The 15,700-nt window shown below is 28.7% G+C and overlaps 1 protein-coding gene across 8 annotated transcripts in view; it reads right to left on the bottom strand.

Moving 5' to 3' along the window:
- Positions 1-15,700, bottom strand: part of LOC107456709 (poly(rC)-binding protein mub) — a 127,944-nt gene that overhangs the window by 25,339 nt on the left and 86,905 nt on the right. For 4 of the 8 annotated variants that reach the window (XM_016074648.4, XM_016074646.3, XM_016074647.3 and 1 more), the window contains exons 7-13: positions 14,139-14,267; positions 12,069-12,185; positions 11,864-11,893; positions 9,311-9,389; positions 7,274-7,445; positions 5,061-5,180; positions 2,700-3,536 (exon numbers count right to left, since the gene is read on the bottom strand). In XM_016074648.4, coding sequence (XP_015930134.1) covers positions 3,230-3,536; positions 5,061-5,180; positions 7,274-7,445; positions 9,311-9,389; positions 11,864-11,893; positions 12,069-12,185; positions 14,139-14,267 — 954 coding nt within the window. In that variant the 3' untranslated portion in view covers positions 2,700-3,229. Of the gene's footprint in view, positions 1-2,699; positions 3,537-5,060; positions 5,181-7,273; positions 7,446-9,310; positions 9,390-11,863; positions 11,894-12,068; positions 12,186-14,138; positions 14,268-15,700 lie in introns of those variants that run through there. The other 4 variants (XM_071187469.1, XM_071187468.1, XM_071187470.1 and 1 more) reach the window with 1 other exon arrangement.

Below are 15,700 nucleotides of genomic sequence, written 5' to 3'. Positions count from 1 at the left end.
TATATATAAATAGCAATATACTATCCGGAGACTTTTGTACGTCACTGAAAGAAAAGATATCTCAAAAGAAATGTCAAAAACTTCAATCAAAGAAGAAATTTCAAAAACGATATGAAATTAATTTCCCAGGTAAACGGGTGATTCAACGGTATAGCGGATAAATAGTTGTCGGTTAAACGAATACTTACCAGAAGTAATATTTGCACAAACTAATTAGACATATTTCGATACATATTTGACAGATAAAAATGTATAGAACTTTATCAAATATATTTAATGATAGTACCGTACAGATCTTATTAAACCCTACGTTTTAAATTTTGCAATAATGGCATATGAAAAAGAAAAAAAACCTTACAAATTTAAGAAAGGAAGACCATCTTATGCATTGTGGAAATTTATTATATTATAGTGTTTCGACAAATTAAATGTATGTTTTATCAATAAGCTTGTTCAATAATTCATTTGTGTTTTTTAATATATTTTTTTAGTCTATTTCAAATTAAGTAAATTTTCTCTGAATTGTTTTCAAAAACTGTGAAGCATCTTTATCAATCTCTCATTATATGCATAAATAACATGGAAGTTTTAATAATTTTTTTTCCTTCTTTTAACTATCTTAAAGCAATTTCTCTGATATCTATGAAAATTATGAGAATATTGCAAGTAATTTAAAAATAATGAGAATGTAGATCTGCTTTCGTTTGCACTCAAACTTGAGAACAATAATTTCATAACAAACCCTATTTTGACATTAATTCACGTAAAATGACAGAACGATTATTTATTTAATTAAATGTTGATATTACCAATATTTTCAAGTTACTTTCAATATTTAAAATGACCTCTATGAAAATTGCAAATTTAGGCATCTCTTTTTTTAATAAAATAATTATATTTGTTTACATTTGTTATCAAATACGTAAAGCTAACCTTTAATGTTATCACTCAGTAACTAATTATTCTAATGCACATCTAAAAATATTTTAAAAATTATTATTTAAAATATTAGAAATAGATTAAACTTAAACTAATTCAAATATAATGTGAGCATGAAATGATCTGAACGCAAAAGAGTGTTCTTATTCTACACAGATATTTACAATTTTATTTATGTAAATGTAGTTATATAAAAAAATCGTAAATTAAATATAATAATTAATTTAAAAATAAGTAATGGCAGCTATTTTTTCATAATTTCACTTATTATATTGATGTATTTTTTATTTTAAATTAGTACAGTTGTACGTATGGGTGGTTCCACGTCATGGAAATGGTGATTAGCCTTGCTATCTCTAAAAATGATAAAATTTAGTACATAGGAGAACAAAGCGCTTCAAAGCTTAAAATCGAAAAATAAAAAGAAATTGCAGTTTTAATTTGATGGAATACTATTACACCTGAACAAATTATAAAAAATAAGTTGAGTTGAATTCAATATGGTAGAGCATTGCAACAAGTAAAGATTTTGTGTCGTGATTGCGTAGAACTCTGATAAAAAACTGTCAGGTTTTGTAATTGTTTTAAGATATTATGACTTGAATCTAAAATCTTAAGGAAAACGATCGATATTTTCTAATCTTTATAACTCTTATAATTAAATGTATTTTTTAAATTAATTTTTTTAGGCAATGAAGTTCTAATTTAACAACTCACACATTTTCGAGGGTGTTTTTTTAATATTTGTTAGGCATTTTTTCTTGCTTAAAAAAGCTAACAAAAAATAAAATAGCTCCTATTTTAAGTTTATGATTTCTTAAATTCTAATTCTTATTCTAACACTTGCTGCAAAATTGAAGACAGGAAATATAGAGCTTTAAAAAGAAGCAAAATGTTCGTTATTGCTTTTGACTTAACATGTTTATCATGCGTTTGATCACAACGGTATTACATTAAATTTTGTTTAAAATTATAGTATAAAACTCACGGCTCTAATATTTTGTAGATCCTTCTGTGACAAGTCTAATAGTTGTGTACCAAGTTTTATTATACTTAGAAATAGTAAGGAGGAAATAGTTTCGTAAATCAGTTTTAATGACATGGACTAAAGTGGACTTTTTATTTTATTTAATATTTTCTTTTATATTTCTTTCTTTAATATTTTTAAATGCATATTTTTTTAAAAGAATTATCTTATAAAATTAAGAGAAGCATCATATTTCTCAAATAGATGTTAGTAATTGCAATTATAAATTGACAATTATGATTCGCACAGCAGCTTTTTAGCAAGTAAGAATTATTTCTAATTATTAGTTGCTTTTGGAAGCTGAGCATTTGAACAATGACAGTATAATTAGGTTACGATCAAATAAGACACAGGATTTAATGCAGCTAATTCCCTACCTATGAAATTGCTGCCTTTTCCAGAGGAATTAATTCAAAATGTTATTTGTTCGCTTGATTCAAAAACCATTTACGGTCACATTTTACTTTGAAACCATTCTCACAATAGCATCTAAATTCTCACTCATTGAAAGATATATTTTGACACGATTTGTGAGCATTATGGCTGAGACAAAGTAATTGGTTCACTTTCAACCAAAAATAATTTCTTTTCTGATAGATCTACAGACCCTTTAATCTTATTAAAAAGACCTTGGTCCCTGGAAAAATTCTGATTGGCTTCTTTACATGTAACAATGACACGGTGGGAAATGAGGAAAGCTGTATTAGTGGTTCATGAAATAGTGTTCGTGATATGACGTTTTGCATACCATTGAAATCTGGTTGTTTAATTACAATGGAATCAGTTTTTCTATACACAGATATTTTACGATATACATAAACTTTGAAAAACATTCAGCACTTTGACTTTCAAAAGGGAAATAAATGTCCGATTATGTAAATATTGCATCTGGATGAAAGGCCAACTAGGACAGACAAAACGCTATTAACAATAAGGCATCCTTAATAAATCCTATTCACATAATTGAAAAATAAAGCGAAACGTGTAAACTGCAAAATTTCTTGACTGTCTGAAAAATGACTAATTTGCTGTAACGAATTTGAAACATAAATCTATTTACAAGAAGTGCATTTTTGTCTTTTATCAGCTCCATTGCATTTTGACTAGCAAAACTTATCCTCCAACGAGACATTCCATTTTAAATGTTCTTCTGGCCTCATTGGGGAAAACCCCTACTTCTTTTCTTTAGTCACATAGTGTCCTCCAGTAGGGGTTATAAGTATAATACTGATACTAAGATGATATCCTTTGGCGCCACATTCATTAGTAAGGACTGAATTTGTTCTGTTGATTTTTCTTATTACCATTGTGTGTTGCTGTTGACTTCAGTTTAGTTGTAAGAGATTTACGATTCGTAATGGCATTTTGTAAATCAAAGAGTGTGGATTGGTTGGCAGCGGCGGCGGCGGCAGCAGCGGCGGCAGCGGCTGAGCTGAGGCCGAGGGTGAGAGGACTGGCCTTCACCAGTTGGTTGAGTGGGATGGCCAGAGGGGTGTTGGTGATCGACATGGTGTTGGCAGAGGTCGAGGAAGGGTTGGAGGTCAGGTCAAGGTTCTTATGCAAATCCATGCTGCATCGGTGGTTGGTGAAAACATGGGGAGAGAAGAAAACAAGACAAATGATATAGATTAGAATGAGTTGGGTTAGGAAAGGGAGTAAGAAAGAAAAAAAATAAACATTGATTGCTTTTGGAGAAAGCCAACAGCTTTCGAAAGAAACTAAGAGGGTTTCATCCAGTGACAGAACTGTCGTCTAAAGAGATGGTTGCCAGGATGTAAAGATACCACAAACAGCTAAAGAGGTTCAAATTAACTTCCTTTTGTGCTTCGTGCAAAAAAATGGTATGGGAAATTGTGTATTAATATGCGGAGTGATGCTATTAGGGTGAATTAAATTATTAAATATATTTTATAATTAGGGCCATTCGGGCAACTGGCAACCAGACTGATTCACCACTGGTTTCATAAGAGCAAAATGTTTTGATAGAAGCAAAGCCGATGATGCTCGTGCAAAAGGTGCGTTCACAAAAGCTGTTAGCCCTCAATTATTTTTTAATCCATAGGAATGGATTTTATAAAACTAAATAATAGATAATAGAATAAAATTACAATAAGGTTTGTATAAGAAAATATGTGTGCACTACAATAAATGGGACAAAACAAGTAGGTAGTTATCGGTCGACTTGCAGTGGAATAATTCACACTTTGCAAGTCGAATGGAGTGCATGCACAAGAATAGTGAAAAAGCATTCAATTCACCATCACCATAGTGCTTGTGATTTTAGGAAAAAGAGGTCAAATTTTGTGCGAAGCGTAATAGGAATGTGATGGTGCATATATAGCTTAAAAAAATCATAAAACGAAACAAATGTAGCATGCTTTTTAAAGGTACTACAACTACTAATTGTTTTGTCTTTAAATAATGATTGTGCAGCAAAACTTGTGACAATTGATTCATATAAAAATATTTAAATATTTTTCTTATTATCACAGCAAAATAATATATGGAAATGTACTTTAAATAAACAAAACATAATTTATATAAATTTAAAAAGCTTTTTCGCGATTAAGTTGGATTGCTCTTCCGCAACGTGCAGAGGTTTTGTGTAACAAACAGGGTGATAAACTAAATGAATGGGAAATAAGGGTGAATGGGATGTAAAGGTCATAGGAGATATCGGCGAAACGCCGAAATGCTTCAGCTTCTTTAGTAGAGCTCACTCCAAAAGCTCCACAACATTCTCCTATCTTGTGTTTTCTGAACAAAGACTGGATATCCATTCATGTTTCTTCGTTTATAGCTTCATCAACTATTATAAGGAACTATTACAGACATAAATGAATTTTAAATGTAAGCTTTAAATCTGGATTAATATGTAAGATCAATAGAAGTTTTCTCCTTCTGTTAAACAGTTCATAGTATTTGTTTCAATGTTAGATGAGTATACAAACACAATTGCATATTTTAAAATGAATTTTAAAAAGTTATATTTAATTCATTAACAGTAATTTTTATTAATATAAACACATCATTTTATGTATCATATTTTTCACATAAATTTGTATAATCAATAATGAAATTTGAAATAGTATACCTGGTATTTATGAGGTATTGGGCAAGATTTATAGCCTCTGGTGTTCCCGAAATAGCAACAGTTCTGTCTTTGGATCCTTCTTCGGAATTAGAAATTTTGATGGTAGCACCTGAGAGCTGCCTGTTATAGAGATTATGATTTTAAGACTTTCAGCAAGTATTTCCTTAAACAATATGTCGGATTCAAAGCATGTTATTAATGTGTTAAGATGCTTAAAGGTAAAAAAAAGTTAGTCGAAAGTATCTTTACTTATTCGCTGTATCTAAATTTCATTTTAAGTGTTACATGAAACAAGAACTTCAGGCCAAACTTTTTATGATATCTTAAAATATGTCATAATGTATGTCTTAAAGTATGTCTTTATATACACAGCGTCAGAAAGACAGCCACCAAAAAAGTGTATTCTCAGATATTTTTGCTTTTTAGCATTTTTTCAACCATGTCATGCCATAATTGAGGTAGGTCTCAGTGATACGGTGTCTAATATATTCCTTTAAATCGCAGGTGGTTTAAAGTGTTTGGAAACAAATCTTTGCCTTCAAAAATCCCTTCAAAAATTTTAAGGCAAATATCTGAATTGGTTGTAAAGTCTAGGCCGCAAATTTTATCATCTAAGCAAAAGGAAATTACACGAACAGAAATTTGAATAAAAATGGTCCAACGACAGTCTTAAATTCGCATTTAACAGTGACATATTTACCAGATATGTATTGACATACACATACTTACAACATGTCAATTATATGACGAAGTAAAACATTCGATATTAAATTAAAAAAAGAAACAGTATTCTATTCAGACTTCAAATTTACCGTTTCTGATGATGTGCTAAGTTAAATTAATTTCATTATTTCTCTTTCAATAATAAACAAAAGAATGCATGCCAATATATCTTAATCTCTTATATTATTTTTAATGTAAATAATATTCTAATCAACATCATATTATTATTAATTATATATGCATTAATGTTTTTCTTTTTAGTTTGCTTTGATAACATATGCGCTGCCTAAAAATCTAAGATTTAGTAGAATATAAAAAAAAATAAGTTCAAAGCCATTAAATTGAGTGCTTCAAAAATAACGAAAGACATTTCATTTAAGCTATGATTGAACATATTAAAGTAAGTGGTATATGATACATACAAACTGCAATTATGTTATACCCAATCAATTCAGTAGAATGAAGTTTCTACGGAACTGCTTATTCTTCAATCGAAGCCAATTTCATAAAACTTATTGTTTTAAAAAAATATTTCTGCTTCAATATGTTAATTTGAATATATGGATTTACGAGACAGATTCAGAAAATTTTTCCTGCATAAAAGCGTCTAACTTAGTTTTTTATCGAATTTTATTTTAGATTGAAATTACCCGTATGGGACGATTGATTTATTTTTGTAAAACTACGAACAACTTTTACCATCTGCTTAAATGCTTTCTGGATGTAAGCAATGAAACATTATTTTTTGGTAAATATTGTTTATTGTATTGTATTGTGTTAAAATAACATTTAGAGTAATAAATTTTGAATTAGGATGAACCATCCATGACGTTTTCTTATCGGGTGTAACGGTTTTGTTACGATTTGAAATCGATTTAAAGCTCTCATTGTGTCTTATCATTTCTTCTTACGTGAAGGGTTTTCTTTAATGATCTATATCCCTTAATATGTTTAATGCCAATAGCGATGTTATGAGGCGTTTAAATGTTCTAAGGAAACTTTTTATGTTTTCTAAAAAGTGTCTCTGATCTTCTAAGAATATATTTAAGTAAATTGTTTTTATGTCATCAGAAGAAAACGTATTCAATAACATCAAAATAAAGAAAAAAAACTTTGTCTCCAAATTCGAAATACTCCTCTTCCAAAAAAAATCCTCTTGAGAAAAAAAATCCTCTTAATCCTTTTAATCCTCTAAATCCTCTTAAGAAAAAAAATACTTCCATCTATTTTTTTCATTTTAAGTTTCTAAATATCATCCGAAATAACTCAGTGACTTGTAACAGCTGGTAAAAAATTGCAATTTCAAGAAAGAGACGAATCACTAGTTTGCTTGAAATTCTAATTATGATGAGATAAATAATTATTAGACAATGTGATGTTCTGAAGCGCTTATGTGATTTTGTATGAGTGATCCATTATTTGTGTTGAATTTACTCAAATTTATTCTTGTCGTCTAAATTGAAAAAAAAAAAGTTTCAAAGGAATTTTACCTGATTTCATTAATCTTTGCCCCTCCTTTGCCGATAACGCAACCAATCAAATCGTTAGGGATGTTCATTTCTGTTGTGGTTGTCGTAACACTTGCTAAAGCAGTGGCAGCAGTACCAGGTCGTAAGCTATTGGTTGCAGCTAAAGTTGCCAAAGCCGGGATACAAAGTGATCCTGTTGAATAATTGGATGAATTAAATTTCTGTCTAGATAATTTAACAAAAATTGCAGTACTAAATATTAATTTATTCATTTCTTGAGCATTTATTGAGCCATTCCATAGTAAAATGCTACCCTTTAATCTTTTTTCTTAATGCAGGCTGTTTATTTACTTGAAGCATCCAATACTCCAAGCTTATTTTAAATTCATAGAAAAACTATAGCCGTAAAACAGATAGACCGACTGTAATATATAGACTTAGCTCATTCACGTAAAATCCACATGCTCACGTACGTTTTGTACAATCTCTGTAGCGAATCGAGAACTGCGCTACACAAAACTTGTGTACATGAAAGTGTGGAATGCGGCATGAATGAGCTAAGTCTTTTTACTATCGGTATTTTGATGTCTTAACCCAAGTAAGTTGTTAGGTTTGACTAACTGTGAATAAGTTGTTAAATTGAACAACGCTTCTAATAAGTTGAATGTTTGTAATGAATTTCTAATAAGTTTCTAATTAACTAAGCAGCACTAAGGCAATTACTTTTACATTACTTTTGCATATTACGTTGACATTACTTACGATCACTAAACCACTTTTTTAACTTCAATTCTTACAATAATTTCGAAACTTCATTTTAAGAGCAATGAAGGAGTAGTCTTTATAATGAGTTTTTTTTAACTTTGCATAAAAACTTGGAAAATTATAAATGCTAAATTTCGACCCAGCAAATTATTATTATAAAAACGTTGCATTCAGAGTCGAAATTGCTCAAGGGAAAGAGAACTGGCCTCCCAGTTGGGACCTGAGGTCGAATTTGATTGATAGTTGGGCAATTCTTTTTTACCGATCACGGCTTTTTTAACCACAGTGCTAATACAAAATATTGTTAGTGGTTGATGCATCATAGGTTGGAATCATTTGTAGCCGTTGGATTAACAAGAGAAATTTTTGTGGTTCATCAATTAAAAAAACAACGGCAGAAATTTAGGTATGTGTTTCATATTAGCTTCAATTTACACTAAATTTTAACGGTTTTAATTTACAAAATTTACATTTCTTTGTTGATGTGCTTTTAAATTGATAGTTTCTGCTAAAACTTCGATAATTGACAGTTTTATAATAAATTTCCTTAATGAAAACTTAAATGCTAGAGATAAAAACAGTATTCATTCATATATTTGCTCATTACATGAATATACAGAATAGATAACAAGTATATTTACAGAAGTGTGATACTTTAAAAGCTAGTGAATCCACCTATAAAACCTTAATGCATTTTTAAAATATTTGCAAATTATGAAAGAGAACGTTAATAATATATGCTAAGAAACTATAATTAAAATATGATGAAATATAATTTTAAATAAGATTGAGATTCCAAAATAAGTTTTTAAATAATATTTTATTCCTTACGAATTCTATAAAAGACACTTTTAACAAAAAAATTTTTAAGTCTTTTTTTTTAAATAGAATACAAGGCATATTACGTAGACATTTTGAACTTATGCTTCAAACAATGTTGCATTGTATAAGACAAGTAAATGAAAAAAATTTAAAAAGTAAATAAATAAGTGGTTTCCAAATGAAAGTCACAATCTATCACACAACTTTCAATTTATAGATCCACACTGTCAGGAATTTTGGAGTTCTTTGAACCATAATAATGTTCAGATTTGCTCCAATCTTAGAAAAAAATAAATGATTTATCAAGCTTTGAAATTTGAAGCATTAATTTAGATGCTCTCACGGTAGACAACAATTTTTGTATTCATGACGCAACTCTAACCCTTATGGTGTGACTTCCTCCCTTAAAAGCTAGTCACTACATTTTTGAGACTCCCGTCATAGCACAATATTTGTTACACAAAGAATTACCTTGCGGACTAAGAGTTCCGACGCTATGGCCTGGTAACAATGGGGCATGTTGCAGAGCTAACTGGTGAAGCTTGGTTAGCTGTTGAAAAAAGTATTGCTTAATAATTCATTCCATTACAACTGATACAAATGCAAATACAAATACAACAGATACATACTCAACATATACAACAAATATCTTAACAATCATATTAGATCGTAAATGTGAAGTACATGTCCTCATCATTTATCTTTCTATAAAAATTTGCAATTTGTTTTGTTTAAATCCTGTTTCACAAGTATAGAATTATTAAGCATATCAGTTAGGTAATAAAGAAGGATTTAACAATTTTGTTAAATGCCCAGACAAATCTGTTCAAATATGAGTTTTAAACAGAAATGTGCCAGACACTTGCTTTTTTGTCGGTGTTTTTAAAACAAATCAATCCTCTTTTAATTTGTCATTTTATTTAACTATGTCTAAAAAGGCCACTTCTCTGTTTTTTTCCGAACCTACAATCTCACCTTTCAAATTTTATCTCTCAAAAAAGTTTAATCACTTACGATTCTAAAACAGTCATAAATTTTACTCTTGGTACACCAGAAGTTATTTTAACCTCTTTCAAAACCTCTTTGTGTAACTTGTAAATTGCCACTTACTTATGGTATTTTTCTTAATCTATAAATTTCATTACTAAAGAAGATTTTTTTATTAAAAATACTATTGCAGTAAACCTGAAATGTGTGTATCTATCTCTTTTGTCATTTTTAAAAAGCGTTTTGGTTTAATGATTGTATCATAATTTCATTAAAAAAAATTGATAATTTATTTATAATGATATTTTTTTAAATAATTTTATGATAATTTTTTTGTGTTTTTTTATATATTGTTATATCTATTTAAGATATTAAAAAAAAATTTTCAAAAATTCTAATAATATTTTTAAAAAGACTCTCTTTAAATAATTGTTAAGAGTGCATTTATTATTCAGAAAAATTTTAAGCTCGCAATTATACTCAGTTTTCCGAAAAGTCATCTAAAATATTTTTTAACTTTATGGTATAAGAATTCTGCTTCAGAAAATGACCCTCGTAAAACTGAATATAAAATTTTTGATATGAATAGAAATTTTTATATTTTATTAAAATAAATAAATATACTTTTTTCGTTGCCATTAATGTAGCAATAATATAAATGTCTGAAATTCAAATCGTTTTGCTCTACCAGATGTCGTTGACAACCCAACACTTGGCTACGTAAAAATATAAGACGAACCGCATTAGCATTATTCTATTTTTCGGAACATTCCTGTATGTGTAGCATATTTAAGTGTTAAATCGAAGCTGTTGTACGAATCTATAATTGTCTTTAATGTGTTTAGGCGTAACGACTTTCTTATGCTATAAAATGCTGTTAATTCTATCATTAAATGACGTATAACAATTTCTTTTTTAGATTAAGATGTCACTATCATAGTCCATAACTTTAGATTTTTCAATTACGCTGAGTTAATCAGGAAAGAAAAACAGCAAATTCAATAGAAACTTTAGCATGAACTATCACACAAAAACTGTGGTGTAATATCTCTCTGAATTGGATTTTGACTACCACCAAATCGAGCTCTCATTTACAATTTAAAGGATGTGTGAAAGTTTCAATGCAATTAGAAAAAATTTTGCAAAAATGCCATTTTTGCAGAATTACTACGAACTATTTTTTTAAAGGCTACATAATATAATAGTTCTCCTTTTTTAATCTTATTTAAGGGGAAATTGAAGTTATTAAAAAATATTTACGGAATGCATACATTTTTCTTTATTTTTTTACTAATATATATATATATATATATATATAGAAATGTGTACATAAATTAAAAAAAGTAAAATCCATATTGTCATTGTTAAAATAAAGATCAACGACAAAATCACNTTTGCTTAATTTTGTCACGTCTTATATATATACAACAAAAAAAATAATCCTATTGGGATCTCAAGCTGAAAGACTCTCCTTAAACAATTGTTAAGAGTGCATTCATCTAAAATATTTTTTAACTTTATGGTATAAGAATTTTACTTCATGAAATGACTCTCTTGAAAATTAATAGAAAATGTTTTTAGTAAATCTAAATTTTTATATTTAAATAAAATATAAAAATGCCTTTCATTGCCATTAATTTTTCAACAATATAAATATCTGAAATCGGTACAAAATCGGTTTTGCAAGAAAAGTTATTGCCCTAAAAAGATTTTCTTAAGAGTCGAAAAATATTTATTTCACTTTCTGCAACAAATGAAGTAGCAATTTATAGTTTCTTTTGTATTAAGTTCTTCGGTTACAGCACGATTCTCTAAAATATTCTTATCTAATTTAAAGGAGAGTATCAGTACTCTTGACGCATAATATTTAATTACCCGTTTTTAAGGAACAAAACCTAGACAAAATCCTAATTTCAATACGGTTGAAGTTTTCGCCCCAAAAAGTTGTCAGTTTCCCAACATGAAGTTGTATTTCATAATACGTATTTTGTCGAAATAAGAGAATAAAATAAAATAAAATTATTCATTTCAGCTTACCTGAGGATTCATTAACTCTACCCCTTGACACTATAATATAGATAGAAATGAATTAAAATAAGTCTATATAATGCATAAAGAATGAAAATAGTTTAAATTATTGGGAACTATATTGGGAATTTGGGATTGGGATATATTGAGGATTTAATTGGGAATTGGAAAAATTATTGTTTAAATTAAATAGTGACAATTGAAAGATGCATACATCTGGGTGTGGAATTGCGTACTGTCCTTGTACTGTATAAGCTTGACCTCCGGCAAAGATTACAGGGGGCATGGCTGGCTTTGGACGGTAAGGTATTGTCGCTCCTTTCGGAGGGGACTGAAATAATTGATATTTCATTAAAAAATCATATTAAATAAGATACTGCAATGATAACACAATCTGGTATGAAACTTTTTTAATTACAGTGTAAAAAATTCTGGATCAAATAACTGTAAAAAGTACCGGCACTCTGGTACACAGTATTTTTTACTATAAAATCCATTTTTACTGTTGCATTTCATGGAACAAAAAATCTGATATACCGTAATTTTTTCAGTGATATTTACTGTAAAATCACTGAATCACTGCAATCAAATAAATATTACTGTAAAACGCTCGATATAAAATTTTATTTTAAAAATGGATTCTACGTCAGAATGGATTTTATGGATGCTGCATACAGATGCCAGTACTATTTACCGTAATTTGATTCAGAATTTTTTACAGTGTAATTTCTAATGGTAATGGTGTTGTCGATTTCAAATTCAAAAAATAATTCTATTAGCTTTATTTTTAGATACTTCGTAAACATGTGTTTGCTTCTTAAAAATTTAATAATGACAAAGTTAAAGTGACATTGTTATGGCTTCAAATTGAGCAAGTCCATGAAGTTTATTTAATGATCAAGTACACGTCAAAAGCAAACGAATATTTTAAATCAAATACAAATAAATTAATTATTTATTTTTATTTTTAATAAATCTCTAAAGGAATAAGCTGATAAAATACTGATTTTATATTTGAAATCAACAGAGTAAGATGAAACTTGCAAAGAAACAAACAATATCTGTGACAACTAAGTTATTCTAAAGTTATTCTAAAAATATTCTAAAAAAATTTCAAAATTTAAAAGCCAAAAGTCTCCTAAGTAATGATGCATCTGTAACTAAAAACCAACTAGCATTTAAAAAATTCAATAAAAATTAATTATTGAATAACAGAGAAATCAGTAGCATATTCAAAAAGTATAATGAATCACACAAATTTTGATGAGAGTTTTTAGTTTTTAAATATTTATTTAAATAGCTTTTCATTGCTTAAACTTAAAAGTTATCTCGAGAATAGACTGCATAAGTTAAGAAAATATAAATCCTACTAAATTAAGTAATTATTAAAACTATATTTTAATAATCTGAGTTAATTTAGTTAGAGATATAATCGTACAATAAATAATATAAAAATAAGTTATTAACCATCCGAATTATCAAAGAACTCGAATTATAAACCTCTTAGTTGAGAATGATATATTGTTTAGCCATGTAAATTACTAACTGACACATGTCTTTCAGCTCAAATAACATGTAAAAACTAATATTTGTGTTATTAAATAACTAAATAATTAATGTTTCATTATTCTAACCACATTTTTAAATCAAGACAATATTTAGAAACCAATTTTGTGACCAGTCGATGAGAAATTTCGATAAAAGGTGACGTCAGAATTATATATCTACAGTTCTTCATATTCATATACATCTATACTATCTACACTGAGAACATCAATTATGGTCAAAACTACCAGAGTATGGTAAAATGTACCGTGTTTCTGGCTGTATGGGAACACCAAAAAGCAAGATAATTTTTACCGAAGCGGTTTTGTAAAGATTTTTGTAATGGATAAAATATACTGTTATAATATGTGATAAAATTTGGTAAATCTCGCAAAATTTGGTAATTTTGTCATGATACCTTAGAGCATAGCATAAAAAAAAAACAATTTATTTGTTTAAATTTACTTTTCAGTTCTATTAATTTTGAAAAAGCAGAATATTCGGTTAACCGTTATTATATGAATGGGGAAAAATATCAAATGTAATGGTTTAAATACTATATATTTTGATTTTATTACTAGAATTATGACTTTTTTTTACCAGAAATATCATTACCATACAGTGTGGTAATTTTACCAAACTTTTTTTCTACGTGTACAGTTCTTTAATAATTTCACCTTTTATCATTGAAAATTTTTATCTTCTACTCAGAATGTAAATGTATGACTGTATATCTTACTTCCATCATTACGCAGCATATTTGGTATATGCATTTGCTGATGGCTTCCGCTGTACCCGAAAGTGTGACAGCTCGTTCCGTCGAATTGGGTAGCATTTCACTAGCTACTTGTATGGAGGCTCCCGTCACCTACAATAAACAAAAAACAATATCTTGGCATTAAATGAATTATCTCAACAAACTGAAGCGGAAATATATACTTGATAATATAAAAACTTCACAATTAACTAATTAAGGCGAAAAACAATATTATTTTTTCAATAATTATTTCCTTTATTTATTTCCCATTTTTTGTTGGAAACTTTGCGTTTTCGGTTTCAAATCACATTTTTTTATTATTAACGTTTAGCGAATCATGAGAATGGGCTTCCACTTTTGAGCGCTCAGGAAATGTCGACTTCCTTCTTAAGATTTTAAAGCTGATGAAGTTTCTATATTATCAAGTATTATGTACAAATGTTTATTTGATAACTTGAAGAGAAAAGTGAGTTATGTCGGATCCACGTACACAGTGCCTTTAATACCTTTAAATGCATTTATTTAGAAGGCTAAAGCGAGGTCTTATAAAAACATAAGAAATTGCGTAGGGAAATAAATTTGTGCAGATTGAACCATAAAAACTACTTTAAGAGGAAATAAATATTTCAACTCAGGGATTTTTTTTACTTCCTGGAAGAACACAGAACGGAAATAAGTAACTGTTTCCAACGGAATTCGTTTTGTCTTAAAACATAAAAATCCGCTAAACGAATATTGTTTCTATAATTTACATGCCCTTACTGGCATAGTAGTTTACAAAATGCATGCCCGAATGAAACTTTTACATGCCCAAGCATCATTTTCTAATGCATACGCTGTAAAAAAAAATCTTGTTCAAATTACGATATAAAGTACCGGCAATTTGGGTGTATCCTCCGTAAAATCCATTTTGACCGTAAAATATTATACCGTAATTTTTTTCAGTAATATTTCTTTAATTAGAGTTATTCAGTGATTTCAGGGTAATTATCACTGCAAAAATTATGCTGAATCAGATTTTTTTGTTCCGTAACATGTTCCAGTAAAAATGAATTTTACCGGCAACATCGGATAGTACCGGCACCTCGAATGCCGATGCTCTTTAGTATGATATCCTAAAATCCGTATAACATTTTGATAATATTAGAGTTAGTTATACTATTTTAAACATCCCACAATAAGGCATCGTCGAAACTAACTTACTAGCAGCAGTTTTTTACAGTAGACTGTTTTATTTATAACCATACATTTTTCCAGGTGCTTACTAAAGGTTTTAAACGTGTGCGAAAAGTGTTCATTAGAAAAGATCCTGGTTATTGAATCTCTTTCTTTAAATACATGTCCACAATGGTCTGTTGATTAATAGGAAATTTACTCAATTTGATTACATTTTTTTTTTAAATAGAGTGTTTGTAAAATTGATGGAGTTTAGAGCTTCATTGCTAAAAACCCTACTGGATCAAACTACACTAAATATCACAAAAAATTATTTCAAACCTTGGGGAAAAAACCTTATGAAACTGAAAAATAAAATAAATTTAAAT

The sequence above is a fragment of the Parasteatoda tepidariorum genome, chromosome X1 (genome assembly GCF_043381705.1).
Source record: "Parasteatoda tepidariorum isolate YZ-2023 chromosome X1, CAS_Ptep_4.0, whole genome shotgun sequence".
Classification (NCBI taxonomy): Eukaryota; Metazoa; Arthropoda; class Arachnida; order Araneae; family Theridiidae; genus Parasteatoda; species Parasteatoda tepidariorum.
Note: the sequence above shows the minus strand (reverse complement) of the source record. Positions and strands in the feature narration are given on the sequence as shown.